Below are 22,456 nucleotides of genomic sequence, written 5' to 3'. Positions count from 1 at the left end.
TATAGAAACTATTTATAGTTGATGAGATATTATTAGTTGAAATCTTAAACAATCAAGATTTATACTCAAATTTAGCGTTTCACGCCGTTTCTTATTTTTAAATGTATTCACATATCTGACCGCTCATTTTTACTGTAAGTTCTGCTTTAAATAATGGTAATTGTAGCCATTTCGAAAGACGTTTTCACACTTTTAAACAGTAATTATTATTTGAATTATCAATGGAAAAGTACCTAGGGTATCGTATAATATTTGTGTCATTCTGCATGCAGTTTTAATATAATAAATAATAATACAACCTTCGCAAGTCATGACAGTCGTCAACGACGTCAACTGTCAAACAACATTAAGTTTCAAACAATTGTCGAAATAAGCAGTTTATTTCAGGCTGGTAATAGTTTTTAAATAAAAACAATGCTAGTTAGTTGCATTTACATTAAACAATGGGTTTTCTAACTATCTTAAAGAAACTCCGCCAAAAGGAAAAAGAAATGCGTATACTGATGCTGTATCCTTTTTTATCATTACTTATTAACTTTCTAAAAGTAAAGGTTATGTTTATGACTCATTTTTGTAAATATGTTTTATGTTCAGAGCATTACTTTTTGTTAAACCATTGAAAAATATAGTTTTCTTAATGAAGTAAACAGTGGTCTTGATAATGCAGGCAAAACGACAATTTTAAAACGTTTTAACGGAGAGCCGATAGACACTATATCCCCAACACTTGGCTTCAACATAAAGACTTTAGAACACCGAGGATATAAACTTAATATATGGGATGTGGGAGGACAAAAATCATTAAGGTTTAGTATAGTAAAACAACCTGCATTTGCTTGTAATCTATACTTAATTTCATACTTGCCACACATGTTGCTAATATCGTTGTTGTTATTTGTTTTACATTGAAGTTTTATGATATAACTACTTAATGCAATGCCATATGCTAGTATAATAGCTTAGATACAAATTAAATAAGCTACTATCCCATATGACTTGTGCCAAAATATTATCTATGCTCAAATATATATCAATTAACAGTTCAATCAGTTTAATGGCATAGAAACAATACTGCATCATCATCTAATGATGAGTTACAACACAGTAAAGAAACAGCTTGTATTTTGTCAATGATGGACTAAAGCCATCCCTCATAATTTGATGCTTATTCCACCACTGTTATAACTTGGGTGAATGAAACGCATATAAAAGACATTCATTTCACATCCTGAAAATGCAGTGTCGCTTGCTCAGATTTGAACCTGCGATCATTTAAGATTAATATGTACAAGCCATTACAGATCTACGGCAAAGTTGATAACAAAAACTTTCTCCAAAAAAAATTTTGCATAAAATTATTATTGATGTGAAGTAGATCAAATAAAAATCATGTCTCTGTTATAATACATGATTTTATAAGCTCTATTTTCTATTTTGCATTTATATTTTTTTATCGAGGTAGATATCGAGCCAGATACTGTTTATCTTATAGAATTCATCTAGGACACAAAGTAATAGAAAATATACATTTATTCTAAAGTATTACTGTGTTACACACACGAGGGACATAACATCTTACTTCACATGGTCAACAGCAATATCTATAGGTGGTCTTGACCACTTCCTAGGAGGTCCCATTGTATTAAAATCTTATATGAAATCATTACTTTAGCATTTTGTAATACAGATCATATTGGAAGAATTACTTTGAGAGCACTGATGGGGTGGCCTGGGTAGTTGACAGTGCTGATGCCAGGAGATTAGCAGACTGCGCTAAAGAACTACATTCATTGCTGAGAGAGGAGAGATTAGCTGGTGCTACACTACTGGTTTTGGCCAATAAGTCAGACCTCCCGGGTGCTTTGACACTGCAGGAAATAAGAGAGGTTATAAAAAAAAAAAATTTATAAGAGTATTCTTTAAAAAATGTGGTAATCATTACATAGTATAAAACAAAGTGGTTTACTGCCGTCTGTCCCTGTGTATGCTTAGATCTTAAAAATTACACAAAGAATTTTAATGTGTTTTTTTGATAGATAGATTGATTCAAGCAGTATATATGTGTGATACTTGCACAATATAGTAGAGAAACAATAATTTTAGAGCTTTCTAAAGTAATGTCGTAAATAAAGGTCATAGCTCATTAGAGCCACCCGGCACCCGACCCTCACCGCCTCAACTAGTGCGGTTGATATTGTGTGTATGGATTTCTATGGGTATACGCTCATTACATCAATTCCGGATCGCCTCGCTCGCAAGTTGCCCACGCGCGGGCGGCGCGTGGACCACTCGGTGACAACTCGCAACTCGCATGCTTGCCGCACGTAGACCGCGCGCTGCCTGCGAGTGATTCACTCGAGGGCGACGCGTTGGCGATGCATCGCTCCCCACCCTCCCTTCATTCCCAGCCTTACCTAACCGGTCTCCAGTCGTAGACCACGCGGGGTCCACCAGCGGCCAGCGCGGGGTCCACTGGGTGACGATGCGAGGTCCAATGGTTGACCGCGCGACGTTTATTGGTGATAACACGGTGTCCACCCGTGGACCACCTGTCGACAACGAGTGGACGCCGTGCGACGAGGCGGTGCGGAGTGGGTGCCGGGTGGCTCTAATGAGCTATGACCTTAAAAACATTTCTTTGCGCTTACATTGCAAAAGCTGGCTGAACTCTACAAGATAGATCAAAATAATGTACTACAGTAAAAGTCCATGATAGTATATGTCTATCTCTTAGGGATAACCCAAAATAACAATTTCCTTTACTTTTTATGAGAAATAATGGCTTATTATCTTAATCTACCTTAAATACTTTGTGCATTTAATATAGATCAATATGGCCCTTTACAGCATGTAATTTAAATTAATATTTTCGAAGATATTACAGATTTAAAACGCAGGGACATAGGGTTTTGTATTGTCTAATGACTGAAAAACTATGAATTTTGTAAGAGACTAGTATATTTAGTAAGAGCGTTGCATCCGTGTGAAGCCAGGGCGGGTCGCTAGTGTTGTATCATTTTTTTTGTTTGCAGGAATTATTTTAATAATTGATAAATCTTATAAATAAAAATTTTCATTATGTTCCATGTTTAATTATTCGAATTGATTTTTTTTTTAATTTACGAACTGCAATTGTAATTTTTTAAACAACTTTCTGTACTTAATACTTATTTTATTAGCAATAATCCTTTTCAGGCACTTGAGCTGGATGGCATCAAAACACATCATTGGCGTATTTTGCGTTGCTCAGCTGTCACTGGAGAGAACTTGCTAGAGGGAATGGATTGGATGCTAGATGATATAGCATCCAGGATATTTACCCTTGACTGAACAATGTAAAGTTGTCTTGATTCGTTATTTAACTAATACATATGTTTTATTTGAAAACATTAATAGTAATTATAATAATTAATATTGCATTTAAATTAACTTTAAAATATTAAAAAACTATGAATTGCATAATTTTGTTTATTTAAGAATTACATACTCATGTAGTGTAGTTGCTGAAAATGTAACAAATATTAAAAATTAAACTTTTCATTATAGTATTATTTATTACATTACATATAAAGAAATTCCAGCTTACCATTATTCTTAAAAGCATAATGAATATCACACAGTGTTTTTTGTACTATATTCGTGCCTATGATGTGAACATTTCATGCAACCTGTGATCTTTATTTTTCTCATTATATTTCTTAATAATAAACAGCTCTTTTATTTGCCTTTTTCGCTATTCCTTACATCTATTGATAGGTCATACATGAGGTCAAACATGAAAATAACACTCGGAAATAAATCTGTTTTTAATTTTGTTTAAAAAATGTTGGTACACTTGTCAGTTCTTCATTTATAATAAATAAATCTACATATTATGTAACATCGAAAATTTTCGTACATTAATTTTAGTGATATTTATAAAAACATGTGATTCATAAGATAGTGTATCATAGATATACCCAGAAAAATGTTGTGGCAAACACAATCCCATATTTTACATAACATGCTCTTTAAATAACCTTAGTGCTTATATTAAACTTGGAAAAACTTTTACTATTCTAAAGGATATTATATATTTTTACTTTGTATAATTTTTTAAATTGTAAATGCTCATTACCTATATTCTAATTCAGTTCAACAATCTATATACCATAGCCAATACTTCTCATATTAAAATATAAAAAATAATTGATATTCAAATGGTGATGGTATTTATGTCAAAATGTATGTTCTTCTGTTACAATGGTCACACAAATATCTGTTCAATGATTCTTTAATTAAAAAGATCTGAAATTAATTAATTATTGTATTTAAAGCATACAAAAAAGATAAAAAGTAGTCTATATCTCTTCGCGATATACCAAACTAATGCACTCATATATACCTAATAAAAAGATTTAATACTAATCTTTGTTGATGATGTACATGGGACACTAACAGGGGATTGTGTAAAGTGCGAGCACATTTTATGTGTGCATTTGGCTGTGGAGAAGTATGTTTTTCTTGTTATATTTCCAGTTCTATTCAACATAGTGAGTTATATTACATACCAGTGTTAAGTCCAATAATAACCTAATAAACACAAGAAGTTACATCACAATAGGTCCAGTAGCCTTTGCATGACATTTAAAACAATAAAAACTGATTATCAATTGAAAAATAAGTCTTATGTTGTTCAATTATTTTATGTGATACATACCTAAGATTCAATATGTGGGTAATAAAGATATATATATATATATACATATTGCGATACATTTTTGATAAATGAAATTCTGATAATGAGAGATATTAAGGAGACAAAATAAAAGCTACAAACAAGTGCCAGTTTTTCATAAACACGTGCCAAAAATAAAATGTATTTTGCTTGATTTTCGCAGTTTTTATTAAAGTCAAGATATCCCTTATATAGTCGGTACATGAAGCTGGTTACGGATCAGATGTCACATCTTTCATTTCTTCACATTCATTAGCAGTGATAGGTTCGTTTGTATCTTCTTTGTTTGTTGCTTCTTCGGTTTCAGAAATAGTTTGCTGCTCTGTGCTGGTGTCCATTTTGTTTTCATCTGATTCTGGAGGAGGAGAGAATTTATACAATTATGAGTAAAAAGATAACAGGGACCACATTTAATAACATTTGTTGAATATAAAATTATATTTCAAATAAAACCATTTGAACATATTATTGTAATACATTAATGTCTGGACATCAATTTTGTACTTTAATCAATATCCATTTATATTGAATCTTTTTTCAAGGATAAATGATAATTATGGTATTTCAGAGCAAACTCAAGTTTGTGTTAACAGTGCAGGTCTGTTTAGGTATTTACCAATCCTCAATTATTCTAATTATGTTTATTAAATTGCAATGGATCGATGATATTACTGTGTTTACGCAAAGGCTATTAGCCTATGGTCCATGTGTAATGAAGACTACTTCACATCAGGTTCTACTGCAAATTAGAAACTAAGATTAAAAGTGACTTCCAAGTAGAAGAATTCACTACTATTTTTTGGATTTTTTTAAATAATATATCTACAATCTGTTTACCTATTTTTTCCGCTTCGTTTTCCTGAACTTCGTTATGTCTGTCTTCACCGTCACTTTCATCTCGATCCTTTTCATCCACATCCATAGCAAACTTATCTCTCTTCCTTCCCCTATCCTCCTGCTTGATTTCCTCAATGATAGGAGATTTCTCAAAAACATAATTCCTATGATGGTTTTCCAGATCATTCTCCTTAGCACCGGGACCCCTTGGCCGGAGACACCTATTCTCTATCCGTTGTAATTCATCTTGTAATTCTTCCCGTTTCCTCGCCATATAACCTATGCAGGATTTCATATTATAATATGTTCCAATAAGCCCCATAATATGTTAGTAAATACATATAAGAACTAATTGCATTCATGTTCTTTACATATGTTACAGAAAAGTTACAGAAAGTTAATTATTTAATTATTTACTCACTGCGATAAATAGGACCATACTTAGCTGCAAATTTTAAGAAACTAAATAATTAGAATAACTTATGCCATATAGAAACATTTTATGCATCACAGTTCTGATTAAAATGACATCTTAGTCACTAGACCTATAGTACTAAAGAACTTACTCTCATGGAATTTTCTACTGGAATTTAATCTTTCGGTCGCTTTCTCCGATATCTTCTTTGGTAGCCAGTATATATGTGGTTTGGTTCTAGTCAGAATGAAGTTACTTAAGCATTGCTGTGATGCTTCCCACTTCTCAAACTCATGCACACGTGCCATCTTTGCTTCTAAGGCTTTTATGGTGGCTTTTTTATGATCCCGCTCAGCAAATAATGTCTTTCGCTCTTTCAATTCTCTTTCCTTTTCTAATCTTGCCTGCTCCTCGATTTTTTTTTCAACTAGTGCTCTTTTATCTTCCTGAAAAATATTAAATTGATTATAGTTTCAACAATGTTTCATGGAGTCTATGAAGTTTTCAATAGAGTAACGTAAACTCACTTTAGTCTGCAAGACAATCTCCTCTTGCTTGAACTTCTGAAGTGTTCCAAGCAATGATCCAAATATTCTCCTATTACGTTTCCTTGCCTGTTCGTCGTCTCCTTGGGCTCGCAGAACTGCAGCTCTGGTCGGGAGCTCCCGGCACACTGTTGAGGGTACTTTGTTCCTCTTTGGTCCTGGGCCGTCATCTTCTCCATCACTGTCATTGAATCTTGCAGATAATCTAAAGTTTTTATAAATAGTTTAATATTTAAAGGAAACAAATTTTCAAAAAATAGTATTAGTTATAATGCAAAATGGATAAGAGTAAAATTTGTACACATTAATTTCTGAATAATTACACTAATACGCTTAAAAATATATTAATAACACTTACCTGCTAAAGACTGTCTTGGTTTCATGTTTGCGCTTCGATTGATCTTCATTTTTGTAATTATTAGCTACGTCAGGGTAAGCATTTCTACCACCTAACCGCGAACCACCTCTTGTGTAATCGGCAGGAGCGTTAAATCTGCAAGCAAATAAGTAATTAACACTAAATTCAACTTAAAAAAAGGGTATAAGTTTAAAGATCACTAACCTATCTGAAAACCGTCCTGAGGTTTGTACAATTTTCTTAATGTTTTCATCAATTTTATACAAATTACTTTTTTCACTCTCTAATTGAGCACGTAAGGTACTAAACGATATAGCTATCTCGGTCCCCATATTTTGATTATAAATAAAATTTAGTAAATGTTCAATTTCATTTCTTATACTTTACGATCGCAAGTTTGCTTTTGACTATTGTTCATACAGATAAAATAGAATATTTACATAAATACGTTCCTTTGTACTATGCTATTAAATTTTTAAGCTATCTGTATTTATTCCATAAGGTGTGATTGTTAAAAAAAGTTAAATATTTAAACATAAATGGTACTATTTTATTACTATTACTTAAAAATATATATTTTTTTCTATTGTCTAAAATTTATTATTTAAGTTTCTCTATTCACAACTAGATGGCAGTATATAGTAGTAAAAATGAACATTTAAATATATTATTACGTATATATCTCAATATACCTATTAGAAGTAGGTACTAACATAGTAAACCATGAAGAACCTAACCACCTAAATCAAAATATTATTTATTCAAGTAGGCTTTTACTAGTCTTTTACTAATCAAGGTAAATTATATACCAAAACATATTCTTGATTTTTTTAATGAAATTGATAAATGGTACACGTTTATTTGTAAATATTAATGACATCCATTAATGTATTGCATGTATAATAAAAATACCACCTTAACTACTTGATTAAATTATACACTACTCTTTATAGAAGAATAACTGATTAATCGTTAATTTGTCATTCGTAGTATACGATTAACCGAAGAACGCGGGTTCAAATTCGGGCTATCATTAAATTTTCTTTACTTAATTTTTGACTGATTCGTGCACCTTCTATTAACCTCGTTCTTTAGGCAATACAAGCTAATAAAACTGCATCTATTGACTGGATAACAGCATATAAAAAGTGGTCAAAGTAGCCGGGATTCGATCGCTACGGTCTTACCCCATTGCCGATATTGCCCATACGCATCTTTTTATAGTTTTTAAGTGTTTCAGAACTTGAACATTTACAGATTGTTACATTTTAAAATTATAAAATACACAACAAATACTAATAACAAAGTCGAGTATCGGAGCAAGTTTTCTTGTTCATCATATTCTGGTAAAAATATCAAGGATATTCCGTTGGGATTATTAATTTCACGCGGGATGCGACCCGCAATTTCTGTCAGCTGTCGACACATTTGACAGATGACAAGTACCTACATCGTGCAGCCCGTCAATAATTTTACAATAAACTTATTATTATATTTAAAAAAAAACCCGATTAAATCGACTAATATATTTATAATTCTTATAAAACTACAGATTTATTTTTTGTACGTGTACAGTTTGAAATGAAAAATAAGCTAGGGAGTAAGTTGCTTCTATATGATTATTATAAAATGTTAAAAGATAACACAAAGTATGCAATTTATCATCAAGCATAATTATGTGTACATTATACCTACTTTATAGAGTAGTTCGCAGCGTGTAAATATTCTCGACGTGGATAAACCCCTCTACTCTCGATAGTGCCGGACTTAGGAGAGGGCAATCAGAGCAACTAGACTGGGGTTTCCACAAGAGAATGGACTCCATAATTGATATAGTCTAGATATAGTCAAATTATAGTAATACCACTAATTGCTGTTTTAAAATTGACTATTACAAAGAGTAAATAAATTATTGACAAAAATCTTACTGACAGAAATGAAACTGTTCAAATTAATTTGTGCCAATTTAGTTGCCCCCACTCCTCTGTTGTTCCAGGGCCTTTATTCCTTTATAGCTTTAAATCTCGTCCTGACTCTCGATGAGAGACATTCAGCTTTCCTCCTCAATGTTTTAGTTCGTCATTTTTAAAAGGTTGAATAATAGAAACCGGCGTTTAAGCCTCCACTATGAGTGTGGATAACTGTTACGGCATTTTCGTAACGGAATTTTGGTTTCTAAATAATGTTTAACCGATGGAATACGTATACATATATATGGTTTCGCTTCCCTAGTGAACCCTGGCATGCATCCATATAGCTTTCGATTACTTTACTTTATTCTACAGAGTAAAACGAAAATTCATAGTGTTTAGTGTCGACGTTATAATCTTTAATTTATTTTGTTGAAAATACACAAGACTGGAAATTCACGCTTTAATATAAAAATTTATTTAAATATATATATACTATCTATAATACTATTGTATGTTAAAAACTGCTCATTTCTTAATGTAGATTATTTAATAAAAAAAACTCTCGCTTGCCTCAGTCGGTCAGGTGAGTTCATTCCCTACAGCTTGGCATATAATGATTTCCGAATTGTACGCCCACGACTGTAACTGTCACAACTTGCTGACGCAAAGATCTATTGCACGTACATCTGTACTTAAGAAGAAGATAAACATGTGTCCACGTTCGAATAACATTATATTTAGTACATACATTGTTATTTTGATAAATATAATTATTGGGGAAGTAAAACGAGACCCCAGAACGCAAAGTGGATAGAACGATGCTAAAAAACCCCTGACTTTCCATGTACCCTATTTGTAATGAATTTATGTCGTGCTCTATCAAAGAAAATCGTCCTTACTGCCCTATCTGCGTGTGTCTGATGAAATTATGGTAAAGGTATAATATGACAACCAAGCCGCAATAGAGCAGCGTAGTGAAATGAGCTCTAAGCCATGGCTTTTGGGTTAGTCCTACGGAAAGTCCGTAGAATTAATCCTCCCCTTAAAGGTTCAACATAAGGAAATGAGAGTTGTTCCTATACTTGCTTATATGTAATATTTAGCATATGAATGATTTAAGCATAATAATAATAAAAATAAGGATTTGATTACCGAAATACCTTAATTAAAGTAAATTCAGAAGCAAACGTAATTATATTAATACATTTAAAAATAAAAGTTCGAAAGCGTGGCAAACTTTATTTTTAATGACATACAGAGATGTAAATAACTAAATTTGTGCGGTGTTTAGTTAAGCACCGATATTTCAAAGTGGTATCTCGGTACCGTGGTAGTGGTAGCAATGAAAAAAGCAATTAGCTGTAATGCGCGGTGAGGCGTCGTCTAAATCCGAACGGCGGCCGAGCGTTCACGCGTGTATGAAAAATGGCTGTCTGTTGGAACTCGCGCACGAATGTCAGGACGAGCGCGTTCATGTCGGGTGTAATATAAGTTTAATTAAAAATTAAATTTGTTATTCGGAAGATGTTTTAGATATGACGACGATAGAGCGTGGGCTTCGAAAAGTTCAGTCAGAAATTGATTTTAATATTGTAGTGAGTTTTATAGAATTAACAAGAAATGTTGTAGTACCTATACGAAGTAATTGTTATCATTTTTTTTATTGTTAATACAGTGACAATGTTCAAGAATAATTGTTATTATTATTTTAAAATAAAAAATATAAGTATACCTTGGTCGTTGATTTGGATAATTAATTAATCGATTAGTTGTCAATAATGTTTGATGGCTGATTTACTTTTAAGAGCGGGTCACCCCGAATGGAGTTGTAAGAGTCATGGCAACGCGAGTTGTTATGTTTTGACAAGCGATTCGAATGCAATGGTTACTTGCAAACCCATTTGCTCTTAATCGAGATGAATTGTTGTAATCTTTTGATATTATTGTGGTGTACGATTATTTAATCAATTAATACAGTGATTAGACGATATTAAATACGTTTTATTTTATGAATATCTGCATTTCACGCCCACATAGTCTTCCAAATGTTGGATCAATCCCCGAGGCCCGAACCCAACTGTTCGGCATCCTGCTCCTCCGACAAGTATATAAAGCAAGTCATTTCATTACATGGTTTTTTAGTGAAACTTATCTGTCATACTTTTATTAATGACAATTCAAAGGTGCTTGAATAAAGTATATTTTGATTTTGATTTTAACAATCATGAAATTAGGATGATGGTGATGATATTTTTCGCAATACTTAGTAATAAATACAAAAAAAAAACATTAAAATTATGAATAAAATTGCTTTGAGTTAGAAAATAATATTTTATATATAATCGATAGAAAAGGGTCAAGCAGCTCCGAAAGGTGCGTTGCCAAAGGGCCCAGACATGGTTAATCCGTTCTTCAAAATCAAAAACAAAATATACTATCGATTATTTATAAAATTATAGTATTCAAGTATTCGAAATTGTATTAAAAGTTAAAATTCAGAATCCATGAGCTGCAAAATAGAATTTCTCAACTGATATACTCAGTAACTTTAGTGGGCCGATTCAGGGATTAAAGGACCTCCGGATCTATAGCCATATTTTAAGCTAGCTACTAGTACGCTTTAAGAGGTAGTTAATATTTACACACACAATAAAATTCATAAAATTCGTTGATTTTCATGCAGCATATAAAAAACATAGTAAATAAAATACTTATTACAATTCATAAAAGTAACTTGTGATTTTAATGCCGAAAAAATATCTTAATTAACGATTTAAAAGGTACAAACTAGAGCAACTAATATAAAGGAGGTATCATGTAATGTATATCATCAAAATGTATTTGACTCGACACCTAGAATAAATAGTACAGTGTTTTCAAAACTCAGGCACTCTTGTCATCGAGTGTACTCGGCGCCGGGACTGTTTGTATTCCATCACGCATTTTTGTCTCTCTCTCCCGTCACGCTGCTTGCCGTAATTGATGCCTGCGACGGATGGCCCGCTGCCGATGCGGTTGTCGCTGAACTACCGGATATTATTAGTTAGCCAAATATAGATGAAGTGCAATATCGTAATTACATTATCTTATTATCGGTACGATGGTTAAGCAAATTAATTATTTAGTTATTTTATGATTATGGAAAATACAGATAAAAATACTTTAAAAGCTTAATATTGATTAAGTATGAAATATATGCATATTACAAATAAGCGTGAAGGTCCACCCCTCCTCTAACTTAGATAAATTTGGTCATTTATTAAATGTATCTATCAACGTTGATTTCATAGTCTACCGTTTTATCACGTGCAGTACAAATGTACGTGTAGATGCACAGAATGACATTAACTGACTATTTCGATATATATTTACTACTGTCCTACTCAATTTACTGCCATCTCGCAAACAAAAGACACTCCACCATGTTATGACAGTATTAATTTTGATTTGTCGTACTTTACATTAAAAACCAAAAACAAACGAAACAATTAATCAATCTGTCGTGTCGCGATCAAAGCGAGCCACGCCGCCGCCATTACGACCGCTTCCCGCCGAAACAGTCGCCATCTTGTTTGTTTGTTTTTAAGACGTATCTGGCGTAACCGTTGCAAATAAAACGTTTAGCTGATAAATAGCGCGGTACGTCTCGTTCACGGATTATTTCGTTATATTTCTAGATCTCGAAACATATTGAATTGAGACGAAAACGTCCGTAACTAATCGACATTTTTTTAAAAGTTTGGAAATAATTGTATTCCACACGTCTTTTAATAAATTTATTGGTTAGTTTTCGGCTTTTTACGTTTGTAAAAATAGGCATATTAACTCTTATATTGTACGACTCATGATCTTTGTTGATATTAAGACGAAAGAAAATCGTTCTGAAAGTATGTTCTAACAGGATTTGTATAATATAATACATTTTTGATACTTGACCATGCCAGTTGCATGTTATCTATTTGACACCTTCTATTGTTTTGATTGAGGTTATCTTTTATTTTCCCACTTGTTTATTGCCAGGCAGCGTTGCAATCGAATTTTGAGGATTAAATTGGATTTCAGTCGTGGTTATTATTTTATTTGTGACTAATTTGGTACTGTTTGCCAGTTGTCTTTTTAAAGGAATGGCGATTTTCTTGGGATTCTGGATTGCTAGATTGGTCTGGTGGCATTCGCCCAGTATATAAACGATGAGATCATCCTAATATGGATCGTTATGTTTAGGTTGTAGTCCAGAAGTTCCTTGTTAGTCGTATTTTGTGCCTGCTTCGCATCGCTGTCGTCAGTGTCATATACGATGAAGATCAGTTTCATAAAGTCTTCTTTAGTCTATATAATGATCAAATTAGTATAGCAAGTACCTATTTCTGTCTTTGTTCGTTGCTTAAATAAAAATTTTAGCCTTAGCGTTTAAAAAGAAACATACCGTATACTTGCAGATACGCATACAGAGATATAACTCAAAATTTAACTCTGTAAAAATGAATACGTGGAGATTTGTCAAAGAATAATTCTATTGTTTTAAAAAGGGAATCTTTAAAGTGTATCTGTCTTTGTGTTAGGGTGCCATGATAATTTATTTTCAAAAATGTCAAGTGTAGCGCCACACTAGGTTAGCAAACGCAATGGCGCACGCTCGCTCAGTAGACGCGAACGCTCCTCAACAAGGTGTATCGTCTCGCGCCCGCGCAATGGCCTGCAGCCAGACGCATCGCGACGCGCCGCGGCCACGCATCGCGGCGCAATTAACGCACACCTCGTTACTCTGCAATTGATGTACTGACAGACTCTAATTGATATTAGTTTTATGTACAATTATATTTACGATGAGTAATATCTTCATGAAGTTCGGGAAATGATTTAAAGCAAAGTTGTTTTATGATCGGACCTGAAATCACTTAAATGTAGCGCGGTCTATTTCACTAAAAATAATAATACCTATTTTGAACAAAATGCAGAAAAAATCCGTTTTAGTTACTTAACAACAGTCAAGAAATTAATTACTGAAAGTAACTACTTATATACCTATATAATTTATTCATGTGGTCTATTATATACTAGCGACCCGCCCCGGCTACGCACGGGTGGAATGCTGATACTAAATATACTACAGAATGTATACAACGTTCACAGCTTTTTTGTCATTAGACAATACAAATCGCTATGTCCCTGCGTTTTAAATCCGTAATATGTTCGAAAATATTCATTTAAATTACATGCTGTAAAGGGTCATATTGATTCTATATCAAATTTACAAAGTGTTTAAGGATAAGGATTAATGCTGTATTGCTTAAAATCTCTTCGAAAATAAGAAATTATTTCTCGTAAAAAGTAAAGGATAACAAAATGGTTGTCGTGGGCTACCCCTAAGAGATAGACATATACTAGCGTGGACTTTATTGAGGACCTTTTAAAGGTGAACAAATACTGTACTACATTATTTTGATCTATCTCGTAGGGTTCAGCCAGCGTTTGCAATGTAAGCGCAAATAATGTATTTTTTTTTACGACATCACTTTAGAAAACTCTAAAATTATCAGTGTTTCTCTACTATGTTGTGCATGTATTATACATATAAACCTTCCTCTTGAATCAATCTACTCATTAAAAAAAACGCATAAAAATACGTTGTGTAATTTTAAAGATCTAAGCCTACATAAGGACAGACAGCGGTAAGCGACTTTGTTTTATACTATGTAAATAATGATATTGATTGGTTACTTTGTGATTGTCATAGGAAAACTATATGAGTAACTTAAATTAAAATATATTCTAACTACTTTTTCGTTTCTTTTAATGGATATGTATTAAATAGTTTTTAGTATCTACTTTTTACTGCGAAACCGCCTTTTATTGGCAAGGGGTCATAGAATTGAGCTAATTTGCTAAATGACAGTGAACAGGCGAGTTTTGCGTATTTACGGTGGTGAAGATGAAAGCCCGTTTCCTCGAAGACACGCGACGCGCCGCCGCGCCACTGAAGCGCGGCGGCGCGTCGCCTAGTGCGCCGCTGGCTTTATAATTATATAAAGAGGCATGTATTTTAAACTTGGATTACATTACTGATGATATAACTGTTCTTTAAACATTCTACATTACACTTATATTAAAATAGAATAAATTGTTATATCTATTTTGTCCGAAATCATGAGAATTTCTTTAAATTTTTTTAATTGACACAGTTTTGAGGTTTAGGCTGAATGGTATGGTGTTGTCGGCTATAGCATTTCGTGGAAAATATCTGAGTCTGTTACATAAATATTATAATTACTTAATTAAAATATTACTTATATTGTAATTTGCTTTAAGTTTACCTAGTTTTCATTAAAATTATTTCAATAAATAATATTATTTCATTTTTATAAGTATATCGAGAATACTTACTTCACCTTAATGCTCTATCTATATCTATATGTATCTACAATTATTAAATTAAATTATTCCTTAATGATCTAAAATGATACCGTTGACAAGCGACGGACAGGCAGTGCGGGCGTCGCTGAACGACTGACGTATGTGCCGTTACCAACTGGCGTTACTACAAAGGCAAGCGGCGCAGCGGCCGATTGCGTTTATAGGCGCGTTGAGAGAAAAACTTTGATTAATAATTAATGAGAACTATCCGATATGTCTCAATAGACACACGATGTGCCTTTTTCTACGATAGGTGGTTAAATCGCTTCGAAAATAAGCCATTATTTCTCGTAAAAAGTAAAGGATAAAAAATGGTTATTGAGGGTTATTCCCAAGAGACAGACATAGACCTTTTAAGGTGTACAATACTGTAGTACATTATTTTGATCTATCTCTTGGGTTCAGCCAGCGTTTGCAAAATTATCAGTGTTTCTCTACTATATTGTGCATGTATTATACGTATGAACATTCATCTTGAATCAATCTATCTATTAAAAAACCGCATCAAAATCCGTTGGGTAATTTTAAAGATTAAAGCGTACACAGGCACAGATAGCGGTAAGCGACATTGTTTTATACAATGTAATGATATTGATGCACGTAACCGTGTCTATGGTGAAGATATAGATAAAAGATATGTACAATAGTTAATCTATCTTTGAAAAGATTTGCAGTACTTACACCTATCATTTCTTACAGCTTCAACGTCTATAAGCAGTGGTGACCACCTGGATTGTCCGATGGTGTCCGTCCGTAGAATTTACATGCGAAGACTTTGAAATCGTTGTTTCCATTGCCCATATATAGGCGAGCCTTTCGGTGTGACTTTGTAAGGAGGTACAAGCTTTCTTTATGGCCTATAGAATATTAAGTATATGGCTAGTTTTATTGTTTAAAAAAGTATCAAGTAAATAAAACTTGTATAAAGTGTATTTTGATTTGATTGGATTTGATTTTGGTGTTCCTCAACCTTTCACTTATTTACCTTCATAGAAATATAGCGTGAATCCGACATTGATTGTTATAAATGACCTACTCCAGTAATTTTAACGCTACGTTTAAATTTGATCGATTTTACAGAAAAACATATTAAGAGTATCAACATATGTAACATCGGATGAACCTGTTCAAGATATACAATTTCATGTCAACCACGTTCAAACATATCGTATTCTGTTGCGAGTGTAACTGTGACAGACAGACAGTCAACAATGGACGGCGCCTAAAGTGCCTAATCAGTCGCATGTGGCTGTCGCAACACTATCCTGGCGATATGTGACGCCGTAGTGTTGTAACATGGACCTGTCGATTCAAATATCAATTTAATTATTTCATTATATAAAAGGCATATATATATACGGTCAACTTCACCCAGTGACTCTAGAACAGCAGAAGTATATATAGCAGCTTTGGATAATTTTATTGAAGTAATCTTGGTACGGGTAAACCAGATAAATCGCAAGGAGTGGAGTGAAGGCACAAAAACGGACCCACAACAATATTAAGTGCTTCACGTCAATAATAGACAAATATGTTGAAATAATAACATGGATAATAATAAAATTTTAATGTATACTTTAATTACTTTAATTTACCTAAGCACTTATAAAAAAAGAAGACTCTTCCGGTTCACACGCTTTTTCTCGTCGAAGTTGTTTTATATTGGCGGTCAGTTCACTTAAGGCTATAATATAAGGCTCTTCCCATTACAGACGTTTCTGCTACCCTGGTCGAACCCTGTGGAAGTAGTCCTCGTGATTGGCTGACACTGGTTCTTTGCGAATGAGGGCCACTTTTGAAAAACGCTGTATCTGTCGACTTATGGACATGTCTCATAACAGGAAATCAATGTTGAAGGTCGGGGTTGCAGCGGAAAATGCAATTGAATAAACGACGCAAAGGATTACCTTTGCGTAAATAATTATTAAATTATGATCTTTCTAAAAGTATCGACATATCGTGACCGCGTCTCCTCACTTAATGTCGACATAGTTGTGGGAAGCGGTGTCTCTTTGATATCGATACTTGTCAGTTTGTCGAGACGTCGCGGATGTGCTTCTGTTTAAAACTACACATGTTTTTAAATAGCTTTATATATTATATACAGACTCAAATATATATTATATAATTGTCTTAAATAGAAGAAGTCTATTTAAAAGACGAGTACAATTTACATTTCGTTAATAATAAATACCTATCGGATGATTATTAAATAACGGTACTTTATAAGTTTTTATTTAAAGATTGAGATGGACTTACTGTAATAAATGATCCTTTACGTCAAAAATATCATTACACGTGAGATTCGTCATCGTTAGCCTATGATAACACAATACGATAAGTAAATATCAGAATACAATAAAATAAATAAAGTTATGTTAAATGGCAACACCGCAAAGACGTGAAATTCAAATAAACGATCCAATTATCGCTTCGAATGACTCGATATTCTTAATTAAGCAAACTAATTAAAACTGCAGATATTATCATATATCTACTTCCGTTGTCTTCAGCCCTTTTTATACCTTATTTCAGGTCGATAAGGTTCAAATCCTTTCAAACTAAACATAATGAACCGCATTTTTGACAGAGATCTCTATAAATCTGTAATATTATAAGAACTCTTATTTCAAGGTAATAAGATTTTAAATTAACTGTACCCCTTCCATCTTTAAATTCCTTATTCGTGATTATTGTAAAATGCACTTAATAGGTAAGCATTTAAGGTTGTAAATATTTTGTTAGTTATGGGTAAAGGCGTCCCGTAGGGCGGGCGGTGGAGCGTGACGCCCGCCGGCGAGATGAGAGGGTTATTTATAAGGCGGACAACGATCAGGCAAGCCATCAGCTGCTAGATCAGATGTTTGAATGGTCTTATAGGTAGTTAAATCTACTAACTAAGGCAGTCGCTTGTACTGTTATTCTGTGAGAACTTATTCGTGAAATATTGAAAATTGCCTTCGGTCATATGCTTTATTTGAATAACCTTTAAATATTAATTGTTGAAGCTACGTCGCATAACACTTTCTAACATTTCACGATCACAGAATTTCTCTTTTTCTTTACGGAGTAGGTCTACTGATAGCAATTAGGTACTATAGCACGTTAAACTCAAATGCTTTGACTCTATGGGTCGGAGAATTATTTTATGTAGGTATCTAGTGTAGGACCATTCTCAAAATCAGGAGCGTTCGCAGCCAGAGACTTTGAAGCTGTTATTTCTATTCAATAAGATATTATTGCATATAGATTGATAAGTGAGTCAGTTGATTATATTTGAGACATCTGGGCTTATCTGGATAACATTCTTGTTCTATATTTTATGACGCTTCAACAAATCGCACATTATGGAGATAGAATATGATTTTGAATTTACGACACATAAACGACCCCTAGGTCCCCTCTCGGACCGCGCCTGGAGGCTGCTTACAATAAATGAACCAACTGACGCAAAAGTAATCTTTCCAATTGGACTGGTAGGTCCTAAGAGTAACGCGTTCAGATATACTAATCAGTTTTATAATATATCTTAATTGAAGATGACACATGTGATATTACTTACTAACATAATATACATTTATTAATTATGCTTTTTATTTCCCTCTGTATTATTATTATATTTTCGTGTAAGTACGATCTCGAATTTTGCGTTTTTGACAGTGTGGACGTTTAGTTTTTCTTTTAAATCGTTTCGTACCTTGGCCTCACGAATTTAGAAGAAGTATTGAAAAAGAAACACTTGTAAATCGTGATTGTGTGGAATGGCCACGGGAATGTAAACATTCCCCGTCAAATAGCAATTCCGAAAATCAAACGAGTCCTTTGTAACCTTACAAAATTTAATTTGAGTTTATATTTTATAACAATTGCAGTTTTATAGCCCCGAGCGACGAGCGAGCCTGAGCAGAGAGTTCACCATCAACGTATTGTTACTTTGTTGTATACTCATGTGCCTATTTTCCCTCGTCGTATTCCATCACATACTTCATTCCATGTATTTCAGAATTGAACTAGGAAATTATAAACGTTTCAATTATTACCGTATAATAATAAACCGTTGAAATCTTTAAGGTCCGGTTCGGAAAACACGAACCGTTGGTAGTGGTTAATTTGTCCATCAATAAAGCTTCTATATTCAATAAGGGAATTTGATTTGATTCGTATTATGTTACATCGATAAATAAATACACAAGAAAATAAATCTAATAAGAAATTTCTGTGTTTTATTATCAATAAATACTTATAGGATTTACGTTAGTTAATCACATACGACCATCAGAGTCCAGAGACGCGCTCCGAGTAAGTCAAACAAAATACTGCATTTCGTATATATCGTGCGAAAACGGGAAGTGTACCTGTACGGCGCTCACCCGTCGCGCTCTTACAGAATCATACGATAATACTGAGTCTTCGTCATTGGTAGAAAAACTGATATTTAATTTGTAATTTAATTTCTCATATATTTTCAACTTTAATGTATAACTTTTAATTGGCTAAATGTAAATTTTTATCGTTTTTAAATTGTATAAATGTAAGCGTTTTCTTTGGACAAAATTGTAAATATGCTGTGTAATTATCTTGGTTAATTCTATTTTATGTTTTTGTATATATATTGACACATTTTTAAATGAATTCATTGCGATCCGACAGGCAAGCAAGTGTTATTTTATTACCAAGGAGTACTACAAGTAAGCCAAGGACCAGTACCCCTACACACTTGCCTATCATCCCTTTGTTCTGTTACCGATTGTAATCTGATGTACATATGTACATACATATAAATAAATAAATATAAATATTGGACAACATCACATACAATTACTCTGATCCCAATTTAAGTAGCTAAAGCACTTGTGTTATGGAAATCAGAAGTAACGACGGTACCACAAACACCCAGACCCAAGACAACATAGAAAACTAATGAACTTTTTCTACATCGACTCGGCCGGGAATCAAACCCGGGACCTCGAAGTGGCGTACCCATGAAAACCGGTGTACACACTACTCGACCACGGAGGTCGTCGTGATATAGTGATACCTCGAATATCAACCTAAAAAATTTCGATTTTCTAATCGATTATATAAAGACTGGGGTCGTTTAACTTACTGAATTTAATGACTGAGCTACTTGACAGTTCTTTTTGGTAGAAGTGCTTGCAAGAGATTACGGAAGGTATATTTTGAATTTGGATTTTGATAGTCGATTTTGAAGTTCGACTATCGAATATCAAAATATTTGTATAAGTATTTATATAAATAATCAGAATTAGAACCACTATTGTAAATAATCAGGTTATTGTAATTAAACAAATAAAAAAAATGTTATTGTTATTTACAATTGTTAAATTTAAGATAAAAAGAGCCCACTGAGTTTCTTACTCCGGTTCTCCGGATCCGAGGAGTTCATTTCCGAACCGTTGGTAGATTTTTGACGATCAATATTCAAGTTTAATGCTTCTTTATTGAATAAAGATTTTGATTTTAACTTGACTTTAATGGTTTTTGTAGGTCCGGCAGATCTAAATAGCAACGAGACTCTGGCATGATACTGGGAAAAGGCTAAGAATAATTTTCATAGAGACGAGATAACATCGGTTATTATGTTCGTGATTCTGATGCGAGCCTTTGAATCCGATAACGTCATAAATGACATACGGCCTCCCACATGATTACATTACAAGTGGACCGGTGACGTGTGACGGAATCGACTAGTGAATGTAGCTACTTAAGTTGAAGTATTCTGTAAGAAGAAATTCGAAACTCACCTCAGAACACAAGCGTCAAATGTCAGAATGTGATCTGCGACATGGACTAAAATTAAAAGGATACGCGTATCAAAATGGCGTGTCGCCGTAAGTCGGTTGTCAACATATCACGAGTGAGATACGAAGTGACTTTTTTACAGAATCACCGTGCAAGTTACTTTCATCGATTTTGCTCTTTACTTTTACGTAACGAGCCATAAACAAACGCTGCCTCACTGTAGGTTGGTAACCTTTATACCGTTGAAACTTTTTATTTTACCAATAAGCTCGATATGAAATATAAACAACAATTAAAACAGTGTTTACCTAGATTTGAGCCACATTCTATAAAGCATAAGTTATGTGTACTATTAATAGCGGAACCTTTGCATCTTACCTGCTTATAACGCTTATTTGATTTGTTTTAATACAGTTACACAAAGACATTTATCTGTAAAGTAGCATGCTATCTAGTAGCAGAGAGTAAGTATCTATGCTTTTTATAAGTATGTCTATTTCAGACAAACTTATTTGCATCGTAAGTATAATAAGAACTAACTAGATGGGTTGTATATCACAAGATATATTTAAATAGGTAAGAATCCATATGTATTGTAATATACTTGGTGGTAAGTTTTCGACAGATATACCGCCAAACAGCATATTAAATTGTTCTGTTCCGATTTAAAGCGTGAATAAGTCAGTGTAAACACTTGAACAAGGGACGTGACACCTTAGCTCCCAAGGTTGGTGGCGCACTGGCGATGTAAGAATGGATGATATTTATTTCTAATGACTTTGGCATAATGACAACTAACCATCAGTTGGCCTATAAGCTCATTATAAAAAAAATATATAGTTTGAACATGAAACCCCTTGTATTTTCAAAAATAAAACGATAAAGATTGAATGTGCGAGTAAGTAGCCATTTATAGTTTGCAGAATTTTGTGGTAATAATACTTGACGTAATTTTGAAACCTTAAAATGAGTGTGAAACGAAAATAAATCGAGACTCGAACGGAAATAAAATATTAATAACCGTCTTGTTTGTGTGAATTATTGCATAGGGTTACCAGAAGTAGGTAATACTCGTTTACTGTATTCTATCTGTGTATTATATCTCGTCGTTTATGCTTTATATATTTATATAATAACATTATGTACAATATTAAATAGAATAAAAAGTCTTTTCAAAAATAAAGGAAGAGCATATTTTCGAATACAGTCGATAAGAAATAGAATCAGAGCAGAATAAATCATTTTAGTAGCAAAAGTATTTAAGCGCGACGAGTCAACAGGCTATACTTTAGTGCACAAGTGTTAGCGCAAGCACAGGTGCTCTGTGTCTATTCCATCATTTTATTAATCTCATGGAATGATATCGGGAGCAGGACCAAAGACTTAATGTGCTTTCCGAGGCACTGAAATGTATATACTTCCAACTTCCAGACTCCGACAAAACAACTTTTTATCGGCACGGCCTGAGGTTTGAGTCCACGGGATCTGTAGCTT

The 22,456-nt window shown here is 33.4% G+C and overlaps 2 protein-coding genes across 2 annotated transcripts; one reads left to right on the top strand and one right to left on the bottom strand.

The window, feature by feature from the left end:
* The first annotated feature begins 321 nt into the window (after positions 1-321).
* Positions 322-3,709, top strand: LOC113393850 (ADP-ribosylation factor-like protein 2). Its single transcript, XM_026630942.2, has 4 exons — positions 322-508; positions 651-806; positions 1,688-1,886; positions 3,196-3,709. The coding sequence occupies exons 1-4, from the start codon at positions 444-446 to the stop codon at positions 3,328-3,330; spliced, it is 555 nt and encodes a 184-aa protein (XP_026486727.1). The 5' UTR covers positions 322-443; the 3' UTR covers positions 3,331-3,709.
* Positions 3,710-4,878: 1,169 nt separating this feature from the next.
* Positions 4,879-7,274, bottom strand: LOC113393849 (pinin). The gene is made up of 6 exons (XM_026630941.2): positions 7,077-7,274; positions 6,873-7,007; positions 6,497-6,719; positions 6,121-6,415; positions 5,555-5,833; positions 4,879-5,072 (listed from the first exon to the last, which is right to left on the bottom strand). The coding sequence occupies exons 1-6, from the start codon at positions 7,202-7,204 to the stop codon at positions 4,930-4,932; spliced, it is 1,203 nt and encodes a 400-aa protein (XP_026486726.1). The 5' UTR covers positions 7,205-7,274; the 3' UTR covers positions 4,879-4,929.
* Positions 7,275-22,456: the final 15,182 nt, after the last annotated feature.

Source organism: Vanessa tameamea, chromosome 19 (genome assembly GCF_037043105.1).
Source record: "Vanessa tameamea isolate UH-Manoa-2023 chromosome 19, ilVanTame1 primary haplotype, whole genome shotgun sequence".
In the NCBI taxonomy this organism is placed as follows: Eukaryota; Metazoa; Arthropoda; class Insecta; order Lepidoptera; family Nymphalidae; genus Vanessa; species Vanessa tameamea.
This window is presented reverse-complemented; position numbering and strand designations above follow the sequence as displayed.